Source organism: Babylonia areolata, chromosome 11, assembly GCF_041734735.1.
Source record: "Babylonia areolata isolate BAREFJ2019XMU chromosome 11, ASM4173473v1, whole genome shotgun sequence".
Lineage (NCBI taxonomy): Eukaryota > Metazoa > Mollusca > Gastropoda > Neogastropoda > Buccinidae > Babylonia > Babylonia areolata.
In genome coordinates, this window is record NC_134886.1 from 30078576 (window position 1) to 30098082 (window position 19507).

The following is a 19507-nucleotide window of genomic DNA, read 5'->3' on the forward strand; positions in this document are numbered from 1 at the left end:
TAGAAATCCCAAATCCCAGCACTACTTGAACTCCAACGCGTGACTGTTACAAGTTTCCGTCAGACTATCCAACAGCCACAGTGGAAAAAAACTAGCACACTGTCACCACTCACAAACAAAACTAAACTGAAAAGTGAATGCTTTTTCTTGTGAGCATCAAAGCCCTTCAGTGACACTCACTTTCAAAACTGGCGGAAATTCAACACACTGTTAGTCTGTGCCGTACAACACTGTGGAATGAATACAGAGGTGCAGGATATCAAAGTACCAAGTTGTATGCATTATGTTATGCAATATGATGGATAAAAAAAAATCTTCACTGATAATAGTCATATCCACACTGTGAAGTGTATCATTATTATCGTTATCTGCTATGGTTCAGCATTCTATCATTATTATCGTAATCTGCTATGGTTCAGCATTCTATGCATAAAACGCTGCTGTAGTGAATATACTTTTCTTAATTGCAGAAAAAAAAGAAAAAGAAAGATGGGAGCTTGCCTCCATGTGGTCAAAAAAACACACTTTTGTGCAAACAAGTGTCCGCAAGGTGAACACGATAAACAGGAAACAAACATGTTTTGGCAGCAACAACCATTCCTTCAGGTGTCTGCGCACACCACGGACGATGCACGTGAACCATGGTGCCCTGTTATGTTGTGTGCCACATCCCCCCCCGCTGCACTCACTGACACACCACACAGTCTCCTTTCACTCAACACAATGCCCTTTTGACCTGCCTCTGGGTGTGACCTGCACACCCCTCCATCAATGAACTTGCCCAGACCATCATGTATGATGTGACCTGCTCACCCCTCCAACAATGAACTTGCCCAAACCATGTTCTGACCTGCCCACCCTCCATCAATGAACATGTCCAGACATCATGTGATGTGACCTGCTCACCCCTCCAACAATGAACTTGCCCAGACCATGTTCTGACCTGCCCACCCTCCATCAATGAACTTGTTCAAACTGTGATGCATGATGCGACCTGACCACCCCTCTATCAATGAACTTGTCCAAACCACAATGTATGTGACCTGTGCTCCCCTCCATCAATGGACTTGCCCAAACCACGATGTGCAATGTGACCTGACCACCCCTCCATCAATGAACTTTTCCAAACCATGATGTATGACTTGACCACCCCCTCCATCAATGAACTTTTCCAAACCATGATGTATGACTTGACCACCCCCTCCATCAATGAACTTGCCCAAACCAAGATGTATGATGTGACCTACTCACCCCACCATCGATGAACTTGCCCAATCCAAGAGGTATGATAAGACCTTTGATGAAATCTGTGAAAACACCAGGATCCCAGGTGGGGTGTCGTCACAGGAGCAAGCAGCAGAGGTCAACACACCACACCAACACCTGGTGGAACTCATCACAGGTCCATGTCTGGTACCCTTCCGTCCCCACCCCCACACCCCTCTCCCTGTGTCCCCTCCCTCCCTCAAACCCCAGTGAACAGTGGTGGTGACGAGCGTGTGCTGGCCAACTCACACACACACACAGAGCTCACGGTGAACCCAGTGATCTGATCACACAAGTGGACATTCCACAACCACTGATCTCACCTTCAGCAGTCAGTCAATGTGCTGCTGCCCGCTTTCTTTCTGACAACACCACAGACCTGGATTCAATCAACAGTTCATCCCAGTGTTTCGTTTCAGTTTGTGCCTGGCCTTGAAGCAACGTTCAATCAGCTGTAACACTTTGAAGCCAGGGTCACTCACCCATCTCAATCAGCCTCTGTTGTGTGTTTTAACACTACCATCGGAGAAATATTGGTTACCCCATGTACTGGTCATAGCTTTAAGCCAGCGCTGAAGCAAAAAACTCACCTAAATGTGCTGGACAAAAAGCTGAGCATCAGACACACATGTATCCACCCTCTGCAGAGTGGCAAACCTAGTACCTGCTGTGCTAAAGCCTTCGTCAAAGTTTTGTGTTGGACATCAAGGACAAGGGCCTGGCAGGGAGAGAGGCACTGCCTCGGAGCGGTGGTCGCTCCAAGGAGTCGGTCATGTGGGATCGAACCAAAGCGATGTGCAGACACTGGACCCACTGCTCCACGTCCTGCTGGCCCTTGGCCTTGAACACGTAGGACTGGTCATCCGTGAAGATCTCAAAGGCGCGGGGGATGTCGCGGATTCCTTTCCTCACCGCCTTCACGCTCTGGATCTTGCTGACTGGCACGCTCTCCTTCTGCTGTTCACACACACACACACACAACACATCACAACACAGTCATCCACACTGCATGGTTTGATGGGATGGGCAGTGTAACATATTGCCATATATTTCTAGAGAAACTGTTGTATTGTAAAGCACTCAGAACAAATTTTATTCCATTAGGTGCTATTCTGCTTCTTCGTCTTCATCTTCTTAGTATTCTTAGTACTATTATTATCATTATTATTATCATAATGATCATCATTATTATCATCCACTAAGTTCTGGGTCTGACCACTCCCAATGAAGTCAGCTAAACAGTTAACACCAAGGTTTGAACACCCCCACCATCCACCATCAACACTCTACGCAGCTGACAATACTATCACACAATACTCAAGTCTTCTACAGAGAAACGGAAAAAATCCATTACATTAAACACTGTTCTCTGGTCCTTCAACTTTGATTGACTGAGTGACCGACTGACTGACCGGGTGACCAACAGACTGGTGACAGCATAAAATACATTGAACAACTGATCATTTGATTAATTATTGACTGACTAAGTGATGAACCAAATGGAATAATGATGAACTATTTGTTTAGTTGATAACTGACAAAGTGATCAACCAAAACAGAATAATAATACACTGAGTATTCATTTCACCAATTATTGACAGACTGACTAAGCGACCAAATGAAACAGAATAATAATTACCATAAAGTTCGGTCTATAAGCCGCGACTTTTTACCCTAGCTTCAACCTCTGTGGCTTATTTGCAGATTTTAACGATCCCGGAAGTGTCACGTTCGCGTCTATTCCAGCAGCGACCTCCAACTTCATTGTCATGAAGTGAAAGCGAGGCTGAAGTCAGTGACAAGATGGCGGAGGAAGCTGTGCTGGTTCTCTTCAACTCGGACACTGAAGACGAAGATTTTAGTGGATTCAGTGAGCAGGATGACGTTGAATAAATATGACTATCCCTAAATTATGGATCTTATTTTCGCTGTGTTTATTTATTATTTTTTTGTGGCACTAGCAGTATTTTCGCTTTCTTTTCTTTGTGCTGTTCCCGCTTGTGTTTATTTCATAACATACAGTATTGACAGCTTTTCTGTAGTATCAGTATGTGTTCCGGTACCGGAAATAAGTGCGGCTTATAAGCCGGTGCGGCTTATGTATGTATCGAGTTCAATTTTTTCCAAAATTTAGTGGGTGCGGCTTATATACCAGTGCGCTCAATAGACTGAACTTTACGGTATGTATTCACTGATCAATTAACAGATTGTTTTGTTAAAAAATATGCATACAAATAAAGTACTGATTGACCAACTGACAAGACCAATTAACAGATTGTCTGAATTACTGAATGTTAAATACACACACACACACACATTATATATATATATATATATATATATATATATATATATATATATATATATATATATATATATATATATATATATATAGATATATATATATATATATATCACAATAGTATCAACTGACCACTGAATGGATTGTTTGATGAAGACAGTGCAGTGACTGAGTGCCTGCGACTCATGGAGTTACTCTCGCTGGAATTTTAACCCATTCTGCTCCAGGTACGTGTCAACTTGTACCATGATTACTTCCCCTGTGGACCAGGTGTGAGTATTCTCCTACCAACACCCTATTCTAATTTCATTCATTCTTGCCTGGTACAGCTGGCATTCTAAACTGAACCGTTTATGGAATCCGGAAGCTTGAAAATGCTTTGTTCGACCGATCAAATCAACAATTCTCCATCGATTTTCGCTGCAGTGGTCTAATGTAGTGCTGGTCCAAGGGCATTGTAGCAGGTATGTAGCTGTGGGGGTAGAATGAGTTAAGTACTGACTGACCAACTGACAGATTGTTTGATGAACACACTGCAGAGAGTGGTGGTGGTGGTGTGTCCATCGAGATCGATGAGGACCATCGTTGTCATCCAGCTGGGGGATGGGGCGAGGGTGGTGGTGGGGTGGGGGGGGGGGAGGATGCTCATGAATCTATCTGTGAATGCGCAGATGGCTGAATAGTCCAATCTGTGCACGAAATGTTCGCTGACAGTTGGGGCAGACAAAGACAGGCATATCTTTGTCTGCAGAGAGGCAGAGTAGCTAGCTGTGACTGACCGAGTTACTCTTGCTGTAGGTGAAGGTTCCTCCGGACAGGGTGAAGTAGCGAGTCTTCCAGCGTTTGAACACCTTCCACTTGCCCTTCTTCTCCTTCAGCTGGCCCTGTCAGCAGTGCACCATGTCACACTGACATACACTGCGTTATGTCACAGTGCATCATGTCACACTGACATACACTGTGTCATGTCACAGTGCATCATGTGTTACTGAGATACACTGCGTCATGTCACTCTGCATCGTGTCACACTGATGTAAACGGCATCATGTCACACTGACACATGCAGCGTCATGTCACACTGACACACACACACACACTGCGTCATGTCACTCTGCATTGTGTCACACTGACATAAGCAGCATCATGTCACACACTGTGTCATGTCACACTGACACACACACACACACACACACACACACACACACTGTGTCATGTCACACACACACACAGTGTCACGTCACAGTGACACACACCGCGTCATGTCACACTGACACAAACACACTACGTCATGTCACACACACACACACACACAAAAGTTTCAAGTTTCAAGTTTTAATTATCCTTCCACTCCTATTGGAGTATGGAGGATCACTGCAAAATAATCTTTTCATGCCCAGAACAAACATTTCCAAATACACAACAATGTCACATAAAAGTTGAGAAAACACGAATGTCTTTTAACTCCAAAAGTATAGCTAGGCAACGTCTTTTAACTACAAAAGTATAGCTAGGCAAAATTTGCAAATCTAATGATCTTACTTACAGCTAAACTGACTTTTTTTGCCTCCTCTGAGCATATTACAAAAATCAAAAACCGATTTTGAACACACACACACACACACACACACACAGAGCGTCATGTCACACTGACACACACTGTGTAATGTCACACTGTCACACACACACACACAAACACACACAAAGCCAGACTCACTGCCATTTCAGGAAAGCCGTCCTGCAGAAGAGAGGAGACTTTCTCCGGGTGGTTACACATGAAGCAGGCCCAGTGGGCGCACGCCGCGTTGAACTCAAACACGTCAAAGTATCGCTCCTCGTGCAGCTCGTGGAGTAACGCCAACTGATCCTGCTCTCACAGCCATGCAATCACACACACACACACACACACACACACAAGCACACACTCACACATACATACATACATACAAACACACACAAACATAAACATACACATGAATGCGAAGCAAGCACACATGCAAACAACCAGTCCACACCCACAAGGCATGCATACATGCCCACCCACTCACCCACCCACCCACACACACACACACACATGCACACACAAGTGCTTCAGAACCCCACAGAACATCACGCAGTCTCCCAACACAGACAGACAGATCAGCAGAACACAAGACAGAAAACAGACACAAAAGTGAAAGGAACTCACTTCCAGACAGACAGCTGAAAATACGAGGGTCATTCAATCTTCTTCTTCTTCTTCTGCGTTCACTCGTATGCACACGAGTGGGATTTTATGTGTATGACCGTTTTTACCCCGCCATGTAGGCAGCCATACTCCGTTTTCGGGGGGGGGGGGGGGGGGGGCATGCTGGGTATGTTCTTGTTTCCATAACCCACCGAACGCTGACATGGATTACAGGATCTTTAACGTGCGCATTTGATCTTCTGCTTGCATATACACACGAAGGGGTTTCAGGCACTAGCAGGTCTGCACATATGTTGACCTGGGAGATCGTAAAAATCTCCACCCTTTACCCACCAGGCGCCGTCACCGTGATTCGAACCCGGGACCATCAGATTGACAGTCCAACGCTTTAACCACTCAGCTATTGCGCCCGTCGGTCATTCAATAAATAAGGTGAATTTTTCGGTATAAGGACTTCTAATACAGATAGAAGCTTACTTTTTTTTTTTTTTTTTTTTACTTATTTTTCACATGGATTTAATTTGTTTTGCAGATTAAAAAAAACTTTGAGAGTTTTGGCGATTAACAAAGATGGCCAACCAAGAAGCATGCTCCAGGATTGAACAGCGGTCAGTTATCAAGTTTTTGGTTGCTGAAGGGTGCAGACCAGTTGAAATTCATAGGAGAATGTCAACTGTGTATGGTGCCACATGTTTCAGCCGAAAAAATGTCTACAAGTGGGCTAAATTGTTTAAAGAAGGATGGAGCAGTGTTGAAAGTGACGATGAAGTCAAAAGTGTTGTGAGCGACTGGCTGAGACATCAGTCCAAAGATTTTTACGCTGAGGGAATACGGAAGCTTGTGCACAGATGGGAAAAGTGTGTGACAGTGCTGGGAGACTACGTTGAAAAAAAAGAAAAGTAAGCTTCTATCTGTATTAGAAGTCCTTATACCGAAAAATTCACCTTATTTATTGAATGACCCTCGTACAACAACAGAAAACACAATACAGAAGGTGCCGCGTTGAGCAAAGGAAATTTTCTTCCTAAAATTACGTTTAAGTAACATACTTACCGTGACCCACTAGTGCAGACTCCGGCAGGGGTCTGACATTCCTGTCCTGTGCAAACTACTACCCGCCTATGCAGAGAAAATGGAAGTAGCTACGGCCGATAACCTCCCTAAGTAGGTTACCTCCCCTGTGTATCCCTGACTAGCGCCCTCTTTTTCCGGCAGCCATCTTGACTCCTGTTCCTGTGCTCTTCATACGGCTAAGTTTTTTTCGTATTCCAAATTTCACACACAGAAATATGTTCTGATTACACAATAAATACAATACAACATAACACAACACAAAACGCCACAATAATAATAATAATAATAATAATGGATACTAATATAGCGCACTCTCCAGAAATCTGCTCTAGGTGCTTTACAAAACGCTTTTGTTAACATAAAACATTACATCTATGTTACATACACACACCAAAATGTGACTACACACACACACGCACACACACACTGCATACATACATTTTAACATACATGTGTATCTAACAGTTACCCAGACACATACGCACACATAGGCAGGCACAAACTTACATAACCACACACAATACAAAGATTTCCATTTTGTACACAGACACTGGTGGACAGGACGGGCTTACCTTCTGCGTAGGAAATGAGGAGGTCACTACAGTCAGAAAACTGCTGTTTCTCTCCCCTTTCAGTGCATCCCAGCAGGCCTTGAGGCAACTGACGTCAGTGTCACGCTGGCTCAGGGCTGATGCTGCGTTGGCCTACACAATGGATTCCATTTTAGATTTACAGAATGCATAGATCATTCACTCTCTCTCTCTCTGTGCATATATATGTGTGTGTGTGTGTGTGTGTGTGTGTGTGTGTGTGTGTGAATGCATGGTATGGTACTGCACTGTTATAGCCATGCTGCACTGTTATAGCCATGCAAACACAATAATGTCAGAAATTGTTACCAAACTAACTCCATTGCATGGACAGTGTGTGTCTAACAATAAACCACCTCTCTCTGTCTCTCTCTCTCTCTCTCACACACATACAGAATCACACACAAACAAACAAGGTCACTATTATCTACTTCGGGTAAATTTGATACATGTCCAATAAAACCATTTTCAGGTATGCATGTGTGTGTGTGCATGTGTGTTGACTCAAATTCAGAGGTACTGCAAATATACACATAATTACGTATTCTTGTATTTCCATTATTTCCTCTTTGTGTGTGTTAACACCTCCATACATTACACACATCCAAGCACACATATCACACAGGTGTGTCCACACGCCTGACAATATGCGAAACAGGAATACTGACGGGCGCAATAGCCAAGTGGTTAAAGCGTTGGACTTTCAATCTGAAGGTGACGGCGCCTGGTGGGTAAAGGGTAGAGATTTTTACGATCTACCAGGTCAACATATTTGCAGACCTGCTAGTGCCTGAATCCCCTTCGTGTGTGAACGCATGCAGAAGATCAAATACACTCGTTAAAGATCCTGTAATCCATGTCAGCGTTCGGTGGGTTATGGAAACAAAAACATACCCAGCATGCACACCCCCGAAAACGGAGCATGGCTGCCTACATGGTGGGGTAAAAACGGTTATGCACATAAAAGCCCACTTGTGTACATACGAGTGTATGTGGGAGTTGCAGCCCACGAAAGCAGAAGAAGAAGAAGAAGAAGAAGAAACAGGAATACCCCGCCCCCCGACCCCTCACCCCACCCCCTTGCTCCCCCTCACCTGTACGGAGAGAAACATGAGGTGTATCCACAGTTTGGGTAGACGTGTGTTGAGGATGAAGTGCTGACTGCTGTACAGACACTGGCCGCTCTGCTGCTCACACACAAAGTACAGCCGGACGTAGCGCTTGTGTTTGCCATCTGTTTCCACAACACACAAACCACAGCACAGTTTTCAGTTTCAGTATCAAGCTTCAGTGAGGCCGTCTGTTTCCACAACACACAGCACGTTTCCACAACACACAGCACAGTACAGTTTTCAGTTTCAAAGAGGTCATTTGTTTCCACAACACACAGCACAGCACAGTTTTCAGTTTCAGTGAGGCCATCTATTTCCACAACACACAGCACAGCACAGCACAGCACAGTTTTCAGTTTCAAAGAGGTCATTTGTTTCCACAACACACAGCACAGTACAGTTTTCAGTTTCAAAGAGGTCATTTGTTTCCACAACACACAGCACAGTACAGTTTTCAGTTTCAAAGAGGTCATTTGTTTCCACAACACACAGCACAGCACAGCACAGCACAGTTTTCAGTTTCAAAGAGGTCATCTGTTTCCACAACACACAGCACAGCACAGCACAGCACAGTTTTCAGTTTCAATGAGGTCTCCAAGCATGTGGACTGATTCATAACACACTACATCACATCTGCTTTAAAAGAAAATCAATGAAAGAGCAAATGCCTGATAAACTGCAAGGTGGTGAAATGATTAGAGCGATGGATTCTCCCCCCAGGTTTCCGGAGTTTGATCCCCATCGCTAAGGGTGCAGATTTTTGCAGTCTCCTAGGTCAACGTATGTGCAGACCTGCTAGTGCCTGAACACCCTTCGTGAATATATATGCACGCAGAAGATCAAATAAGCACATTAAAGATCCACGTCAGTGTTCGGTGGGTTGTGGAAACAAAAACATAACCAGCATGTTCGTCCCTGAAAAAGGAGTATGGCTGCCTTCAGGGCGGGGTAAACAAACAGAACGGTGATACACGTAAAGTGTTACAAGTATTTGTATTTCTTTTTATCACAACAGATTTCTCTGTGTGAAATTTGGGCCTCTCTCTCCAGGGAGAGCGTGTCGCTATACTACAGCGCCACCCATTTTTTGTTGTTGTATTTTTCCTGCGTGCAGTTTTATTTATTTTTCCTACTGACGTGGATTTTTCTACAGAATTTTGCCAGGAACAACCCTTTTGTTGCCGTGGGTTTTTTTTATGTGCGCTAAGTGCGTGCTGCACACGGGACCTCGGTTTATCGTCTCATCCAAATGACTAGCGTCCAGACCAGCACTCAAGGTCTAGTGGAGGGGGAGAAAATATCGGCGGCTGAGCCATGATTCGAACCAGCGCGCTCAGATTCTCTCGCTTCCTAGGCGGACGCGTTACCTCTAGGCCATCACTCCACTGTCTGTGTGAGTGCATGTGTATGCATGACTGAAACCTGACTGGATGATACTGGAAACGAATGATGAGCGCCCGATGACAGCTCTCAGTTGCCTCTACCCAGGTAGGCAGGCTGTTGTGTGAATGACTTTGTGTTTGTGAAGCCCTTAGAGCTTGGTCTGTGATCAAGGATAGGCACTATTTAAGTATCCATATCATCATCATCATCATCAGACGGGCGCAATAGTCGAGTGGTTAAAGCGTTGGACTGTCAATCTGAGGGTCCCGGGTTCGAATCACGGTGACGGCGCCTGGTGGGTAAAGGGTGGAGATTTTTACGATCTCCCAGGTCAACATATGTGCAGACCTGCTAGTGCCTGAACCCCCTTTGTGTGTATATGCAAGCAGAAGATCAAATGCGCACGTTAAAGATCCTGTAATCCATGTCAGCGTTTGGTGGGTTATGGAAACAAGAACATACCCAGCATGCACACCCCCGAAAACGGAGTATGGCTGCCTACATGGCGGGGTAAAAACAGTCATACACGTAAAAGCCCACTCGTGTGCATACGAGTGAACGCAGAAGAAGAAGAAGAACATCATCATCATCATAATCATCATCATCAGGCTTTGCTATCATGCTGTCAGCTGGTGTTTCCACACTGATCTTCTGTTGGTGTTGTGTTGGCTTTGTGCATTACATGGCAGTCACTGAGGACTGGGTTTGGTTTGGAAAGGTGTGTGTCTGTGGGGAGGGTTGGAGTAGGGGTGGGTGGGGTTGGGTTGGGTGTGTGTGTGTACATGTGTGTATGTGTGTGTGTGTGCATATATGCATGCATGGAGATTTGTTAGATTTTCTGAAACACTTAAGCATTTGTGTGTGTGCTTATGTGTGTGTGTGTGTGTGTGTGTACGTGCATGTGTGTGCATGTGTTCTTGCCTTGAATGGGTGTGTATGTTTTTTTGTTGTTGCTTTTGTGTGTCAATGTGTCTATGTGGTACATGTGGTACACCCGTTCGCACAGACACACACACACACATTCTTCACTTTTTCTGCCCTTGGCCTGACGCTCTCAGAGGAAAGAAGAGGAACTCAACAGGGAACCAGCACACCACAAGCACTGTGCGACACTCACTGACAACACTGCACTTGGCAGGCAGGGGAATGTTGGCGCTCAGCTTCTTGATGAAGCTCTTGATCTTGGTCAGGTGCTTCTCACAGAACTGCTGCACTCCGTCCCTCTGACCCTCGTCCTGCACACACACACACACACACACACACACACGAACACACATACACATATGCACAAGCTCGCACACACACACACACACACACACACACAAACACACAGAGATAAATATACACACCCACACAGAGAAACATCCACATACACAAACACATACACCCACCCACCCACACAAAAACATACAAACACACAGACACAGACACACATACTACCAACAAACACACACACATACCGATAAACACACAATCTCCCTCTCTCTCTCTCTCTCTCACACACACACACACATACACACACACTCTCTCTCTCACAGACACACACATCCACACATGCACACACACACACACACACTCACACATACACACATGCCCAAACACACAAAAAGAAACACACACAAACATGCATACAAACAAACACCCAAACAGATACAAATACACACCTACACATACACACACCAACACACTCACAGGACCACTGACAGCGGCAGCAGTGTGGGGGGTGAGGGAGGTGGTGTCCGACACCAGGGTGGAGGTGGGGCTGCCCGCACGGTGATCACACGCCAGCCGCACCGTCGATCCGCTGACACACACACACACACACACGCACACACACACCACCAACACAAGACACACACACACACACACACAACAACACAAGACACACACCACACAACACACACACCCACCACCAACACAAGACACACACACACACACACACACACGACCAACACAAGACACACACACACACACACCACCACCACCACCAACACAAGACACACACACACACACACACACACACACACACACACACACACACACACACACCACCACCACCAACACACACACACACACCACCAACACAAGACACACACACACACACACACCACCAACACACACACACACACACACACACACACACCACCACCAACACAAGACACACACACACACACCACCAACACACACACACACACACACACACACACACACCACCAACACACACACACACACACACACACACCACCACCAACACAACACACACACACACACCACCAACACAAGACACACACACACACACACACCACCAACACAAGACACACACACACACACCACCAACACAAGACACACACACACACACACACACACCACCAACACAAGACACACACACACACACACACACACGCACCACCAACACAAGACACACACACACACACACACACACACACCACCAACACAAGGCACACACACACACACATACACACACACACACACACACACACCACCACCAACACAACACACACAGTGTCAGTCTGAAGCAGCATCTCATGGACATCGACCCTGGTGCACATTCAAGTACAACACTCACGTGTCTGGTATCACTGTCACAATTTCTTGATACAGAAAAAAAACCATGCATGAAATACCATGTGGTCTATCTGTTATATGTCTGTATATGCTCTTTTTATCTTTTTTTTCCCTTTTGTGTGCGTCCAAAAGACTCTAAGAAAGAAATTACCACCACCACTACCACTACTACTACTACTACTACTAGCAATAATATATTTATAATGATAGCAATGATAATAAATATATCAATAAAGCTAACAATAATAATGCTAACAATAATGCTAATAATAAATGATAAAAGAATATCAACAATAACAACAGCAACAACAACAACGACGATGATGACGACGACGACGATGATAATAACAATAATAATAATCATAATAAATAAAGATTAATTACACTGTGAAGGAAAACTCCCACACAAACACAGGCAACCAGTGCAACACTACCGTTGCCTGCCAACAAAATCCCTATTCTCTCTCTCTCCCCATCTCTCAGTCTCACCTCGACGCTTTCCCAAGACTCTGCTGACTGTCGGCGCCACTAGGGGGCAGCAGGGTGTGTTTGATGGAGATGGTGCCGCTGGGGTGGGTGGCGTTGGGAGGGTTGCCGACGGTGATGATGGTCACCGTTCCCTCCGTCTGGCTGGACACAGAGCGCACCTCCTTCTCTCCCACACTGCACACAAACAGCATGATTGAAGAGGGGGCGACAGGCATACTAGCCGAGAGGTTAAAGCGTTGGACTTTCAATCTGAGGGTCCAGGGTTCGAATCTCGGTAACGGCTCCTGGTGGGTAAAGGGTGGAGATTTTTCTGATCTCCCAGGTCCGCATAATTATGTGCAGACCTGCTTGTGCATGAATCCCCTTCATGTGAAAACGCACGCAGAAGATCAAAAATGCTCATTAAAGAGCCTGTAATCTATGTCAGTGTTCGGTGGGTTACGGAAACAAGAACACCCCCGAAAACAGAGAATGGTTGCCTACATGGCGGGGTAAAAAAGGTCATACACGTAAAAGCCCACTCGTGTACATATGAGTGAATGTGGAAGTTGCAGCCCATGAACGATGAAGAAGAAGAGGGCATTATTTGGCTTCTTTGTTTGAGGAGGGAGGTGGCAGAATGGCTGAAATGCCTATCTCCCAATACAGTGTCCATGAGAGTCTGGGTTCGATTCCTGGTCTCCCCCTTTTCTCCTCAAGTTTGACTGGAAAATGAAACTGAGCGGTCTAATCATTCAGACGAGAGAATAAACCGAGGTCCTGTGTGCGGCACACATTTGGCGCACTGAAAAAGAACCCATGACAACATCTGTCAACCTCTGGCTAAATTTTTTTTAGAAGAAATCCACACTGACTGGCACACAGATATATATACACTCACTCTTGGCCTCTTTATTATTATTATTATCATTACTACTACCTTTTTTTTATATATCATAATTATTATTTATATATTTATTTATTTATGTAAGCTTATCTATTATTTATTCACCTTTTTTTTTCTTTTTTTTTTCTCAAGGCCTGACTAAGCGCATTGGGTTACGCTGCTGGTCAGGCATCTGCTTGGCAGATGTGGTGTAGCGTATATGGATTTGTCTGAACGCAGTGACGCCTCCTTGAGCTACTGAAACTGAAACTGAAACTGATCTTGGCCTCATTAGGGTTATGCTGCTGTTAGACATCTGCATAGCTGATGTGGTGTAGCGAATGATTATTTGTCCAAACACAGTGACGCCTCTCTGAAGAAACTGGAACAGACTGCAGTCACACACCTCAGAAAAAGAAGTGGCCTCGTGGTGATGTGTCTGCCTAGGAAGTGAGAGAACCGAAGCGCACATGATGAAACACCACACAAATACCTACAGCAACAAAAGGGTTGTCAATGGCAAAATTCTGGAGAAAACTGTACTTTGATAGAAAAAAAACAACCCCATACACTTGCAGGCAGAACGAAAAGAACAAAAAAGTAAGGGTGGCTCGCTCTGCCTGGGTAGAGCAGCCCGGATTTCACACAGAAAAAAAAAATTCTTCTGACAAAGAGTAATACAACAGATCTGCAAAGCTTCCTCTCTGTATCGCTCTCTCTCTCTGTATCCTGTCTTGGATGAGTAGTAATATCCAAGTGCATGTCAATAAAATGCTATAGGCAGCACTTCCTATTTCCCGATGCAGTTATGCGTGTGGTTTGCCTGCAAGAAAACGTTCGTTCATTCATTCTCTGTCTATATACCTCCGTCTTCCTCTCTTGCTGTTCTCTCTCTTCAACAGAGGCAGTTTGAATAATACTCTGTACATTTACTGAAAGAAATCTTTTGCCCATTTTTTTGCCTTTCTTGTTCTTCAATTCTCTGCAGAAGACATGGTTACTTCTTTTTCTTCTCTTTATAACTGTGAGGGTAGACCGAACATAATGAAGAACATAACCTTCATTTCCTTAACAGTGCTCTCTCACTCTTTGCATTTTACTCTCTCTCTCTCTCTCTCTCAAAAATCACTCTCTCATTACATACAGACAAACAGATAAACTAAAAAATTAAATAATTTATACACGCTCACTCATCCCACTATCTCTCTCTGCCTGCATGTACTTACATATGCATGCAAATATACAAACTTGCACATTTGTACACGCAAACACATACATCTTTGGATGCACATCCACATGAGTACAAATGAGTGGGCAGATGCATGTTTATGTGTGCTTGTGTATACGTGTGTGTGCATGTCCGTGTGTGTGTGTGTGTGTGTGTGTGTGGTTGCGTGTGCATACACTTCAGAATGTATGTGGTATTTAGGTATGTATATAGGTATGTATATATGTCTGTCTGTCTGCATCCATGTATGCATGGATGGATGGATGGATGCATGTATGTATGTATGTGTTTGTGTCAGTGTGTCAATGTGCTGCATATTTGCATTTGGCAACTATGTAAATGCTTGCATACATGAAAATGTGTGCTTGTGCACATGTGTTTCAGAATCAGAATCAGAATCATTCACTGTCTTCAGAAAAGGAAAAGGAAATTAACTACCATGATCCACATGAAAAAAAACATGTAAACAAGATGAGACAAGTATTGCTGCAGGCTGCACACAAAGCTCCATCCCTCATGTGTTTGCGTGTATGTATTCATTCATGTCTGTGCATACACATCATGTGTGACATGTGATGGAGATACAGACATACAGAGATGCCGAAGTACTATTCATACAAGCGTCTTACCTGTGTGTGTGTGTGGATATCAAGGTTTCGAATCACTGTGTGAATGAGTGACAATACATCAAGAAGAACAAGCGTTTGTATTCTTTTGACAATATAGTAAGTTGTCACATAATAATACTAACACTACTGGTAGTTAGAAATAAAGAAAACAATAAATAATGGTAGTTTGTGGTGAAACTAGTCATACTAGTAGTGGTGGAGGTCGTTGCATTACATGTTACAACGGTACCTGTAAGTCCAGTGTTTCAAGGCAGAGTGATGTATTCACATAATAATAAAACAATCAGCCAAATCATCCATGAGAGTACACTTGTTATGGCACGGAACAAAAAACAAAAGACACATCAAGAATACCATACACAGGTGAAACTCGAAACCACTGCAAACAGGTATCTGCAGCCAAACCGGGGGTTATCAAAGAAGAAAGCGGTTACTGCAAGATGTTTTGAATTTGTGATTTGCTGATGTTTCTTTTCCTTCTTTTTGTTGTTGTTGTTGTTGTTGGGGGGGGGGGGGGGGGGGGGTGCCGAGGGTGGCTGAGAGGGGTGGTGGTGGTGGCTGGGTCTCTCTTTTTTTTTTTCATCATACTTAATTTTTGCCCAATGAGCTGGCTTTGGAATAAAGTATTTGTATAATAAATTATTCATTTCCCCATCCCCATCCACCTTCATTCTCGATCTCTTCCTCTCTGTATCTTGTGTCTCATCCCTTTATTTATAATTGAATTAGTAAAAATTTCAAACTTTGTAACATCCATCTGTTTCTTTGTCTTCCCAGTGTCAAAGTATCAGTTGAACATGTACAAAAAACAAAACAAAACAAAACAACAAAAAAAACCAAAAAAACAAAGAGAGAGAGAGAGAGAGAGAGAGAGAGAGAGAGAGAGAGAGAGAGAGAAGCTGAAGATATTGATGATGAATGAAGACTCAGAACAAAGTCATGAAAGCCAGCCTGCCCCAACAACTCATGAAATACATTAACATGTTCCTAGTTGTGTTCATTTCATAGAAAAAAATGACTGGAAAGAACTGAATTTTTCCTATTTTTATGCCTAATTTGGTGTCAACTGACAAAGTACTTGCAGAGAAAATGTCAATGTTAAAGTTTACCACGGACACACAGACACACACACACACACACAGACAACCGAACACCGGGTTAAAACATAGACTCACTTTGTTTACACAAGTGAGTCAAAAATTGTCACAACACTACAAACTGTCGTACAACTTCAAGCTTTCTTGACTTAAGTTTAACCAAATAACTGTTTTCTCACAGAAACACACAGACATGCACACACACACACAAACGCACACACACACACAAACGCACACACACACAGACACAAACACACACACACACAGAGGTGAAGTAAAATGAGGAAGAGTAGGCCGCATAAGCATAAATTATATGTGAAGGCAATAAAAAGAAAACCTAAACAACAGAATGCTCTTTCAAAGAGAGATAACAGGACACTGTTCGAGGTTCACCTGCATAGGTACTGCTAACAGATCAGAAAAAACAAAACACACTGAGACTCTGGCAATTCAGAAATGATATATTTTCCTGAACCTTGGATACAGAAGGTAACTGTCTATAATAAACGACATCCAAAGTTAACACATCTGCTGTAATAAAAACAACATCACAGCTGCTGTCAAGGCATAACACTATTTTTGTGTCTATTTTCCTTACTTTTTTTTTTTTTTACACAATCAATCTGCACTGCACAGCAACACACAGATGTATGCATACATATATGTGCTCATGCATGTACACAAACATGTGCATGCACACTAGCATACTTGCACTCACATTAGCACATGCACAAGCAGACACATTATACACTCACAAACACAAGCACACACAGGCACACACACACACACACACTCTCTCTCTCTCTCTTTCACACACACACACACACACACACACGATTAACTTGCATCATCAAAGTATATCCTGAGAAGTACAAGAGTTCAAATTTCAAATGCTACCAAGATCAGTTTAAAATCAAACCTTGCATTTCACAGCCTATTCACTCCCTCACAACTATAGGTACTTATACCTCTGGCATATTTAAAACATCAGGAGTGAACCCATGTCAAACTGCCCCTTGGTTATCATACACAATACCTAAATAGGAGACATTAATTACCCAGACTTAAGGCCCTGCTCTCTGCTTTTGTTAAATCTCACATTCAAGAAAATTATCCATATCACCTTAATAACCAGGCAGGGCCAACATTCCATCATAAAAAGTAGACAAGTACTGTCACATTTTTTCTATATTCATGGCAGATCTTTTGGCTATATCAGTGGAATTAAATCATTTCATCTATCTTCCCATTACCATATTTCAAGCATCATTTTGTGTTGACTCTAAATCTGTATTACAAACATTAAAATCTTTTAATCTGAAGGCAAGAGGAGAACACATAACAGAAATTGTCATGTGATTCATTTTTTGACCATCCGTGGTACAAAAATTAATTTTTGATGGATCCCTTTTCATGAAGGGATTTTAGGAAATGAGCGGGTGGATCACTGTGCAAAAACAGGCTCAATGAATATTTACAATGCTATGAAAATTTGTATTCCATATTAAGTACAAGAAGGTTAATCTATATTGGAAAAACACTTGCTGGAACCACGTCAATAAGCAGACACACGAGTCTGACCCTGTCGGAGAAAATGCTAAGCATAGCTCACGCAAAACTGATCGTATAATTTCTCTTAAAAAAAAAGAAGTCCAGTTACAGTTGCAGAAGGCTCACCAGTTTAATTAATATACAGATTATGGCAGTTCCATCTGCTTTCTTTGGAAATGTTTTATAGAACAATCACCTTGTGTTTGAAATAGTTAAAGAGTTTAATTAGGAGATTGGCTCTTTGTTGTAAATTCACTGGTTGACCAAGTTAGTTTGTTTTATTTGGAGGTTTTTTATATTTTCTTTTTATGACAATTGAGGAGAGGAGTAACAGGGAAAGTAGTGGTGTTTTAAGGCAAGGGTAGGATGAGGAAAGTGATGGATTTTCGTCTAATATCACAAATGCGGATAGACGTTAAACAATAGAACAGACAAACACAGACACACACAAGCACTGTCACCACAATGTCACTACAATCCCTCCACAACCCACAACAAGACAAGACTCACCACTAAAATAACACAATTTTTTACAAACATAAGGGCATACTGAGACAAAGTCTCCTCGGAAAAAAACAACAACAAAACATTACATGCAGAAAAACTGAAAATGAGAGCAAACAAACAAACCAAAAATAAGATGAAACAAAACCAATTAAATTATGTCCATTATCATAAGGTATCTTGTTCACAGACAGCATCATACACAAATGATAAAAAATTATTGCCATCAAGATTTTTTTTTTCAAATTGTTTTGTAATAACAACTTTAACTCTCTTTTTCAAAAACCATTTTTTGATAATAAGTCATCCTCTGAGGTATAAAATATTCAACAATTTGCAACAACCGGCAACTCCACATGCATCATATATGCACAGCATGAAAAACCTTTACACACTCATCTGATGAACACTAAGACAGGAACGGATGGAAGAACAAGTGCCCAAAAGTTCTAAGGAGAAAGTCTAAATTCAGGCAAAACATCTACATAATACTGACAATAACACAAACACGTTGAACATACAACTGGTGTTGAGTATCATCACAGCACAAGTCCACGATAAAATCTTCTGGTACAAACTTAAAAATCCAGGTGTTCCATGACCAACACCACTAAACAAAAGAGACAGTGGTTAGAACAAAAGAGAC

General features: G+C 43.0%; 1 protein-coding gene across 2 annotated transcripts in view; it reads right to left on the reverse strand.

Annotated features, from left to right (window-relative positions):
- LOC143287648 (ventricular zone-expressed PH domain-containing protein homolog 1-like) overlaps nt 1-19507 on the reverse strand; it is a 30569-nt gene continuing 11062 nt past the window's right edge. Inside the window, exons 8-16 of one of the 2 annotated variants that reach the window (XM_076595793.1) lie at nt 12988-13161; nt 11605-11716; nt 11030-11147; nt 8512-8651; nt 7400-7531; nt 5283-5432; nt 4348-4452; nt 899-2220; nt 1-805 (exon numbers count right to left, since the gene is read on the reverse strand). In XM_076595793.1, the coding sequence (XP_076451908.1) occupies nt 1951-2220; nt 4348-4452; nt 5283-5432; nt 7400-7531; nt 8512-8651; nt 11030-11147; nt 11605-11716; nt 12988-13161 (1201 nt within the window). In that variant the 3' untranslated portion in view covers nt 1-805; nt 899-1950. Of the gene's footprint in view, nt 806-898; nt 2224-4347; nt 4453-5282; nt 5433-7399; nt 7532-8511; nt 8652-11029; nt 11148-11604; nt 11717-12987; nt 13162-19507 lie in introns of both variants that reach the window. The other variant, XM_076595792.1, reaches the window with a different exon arrangement.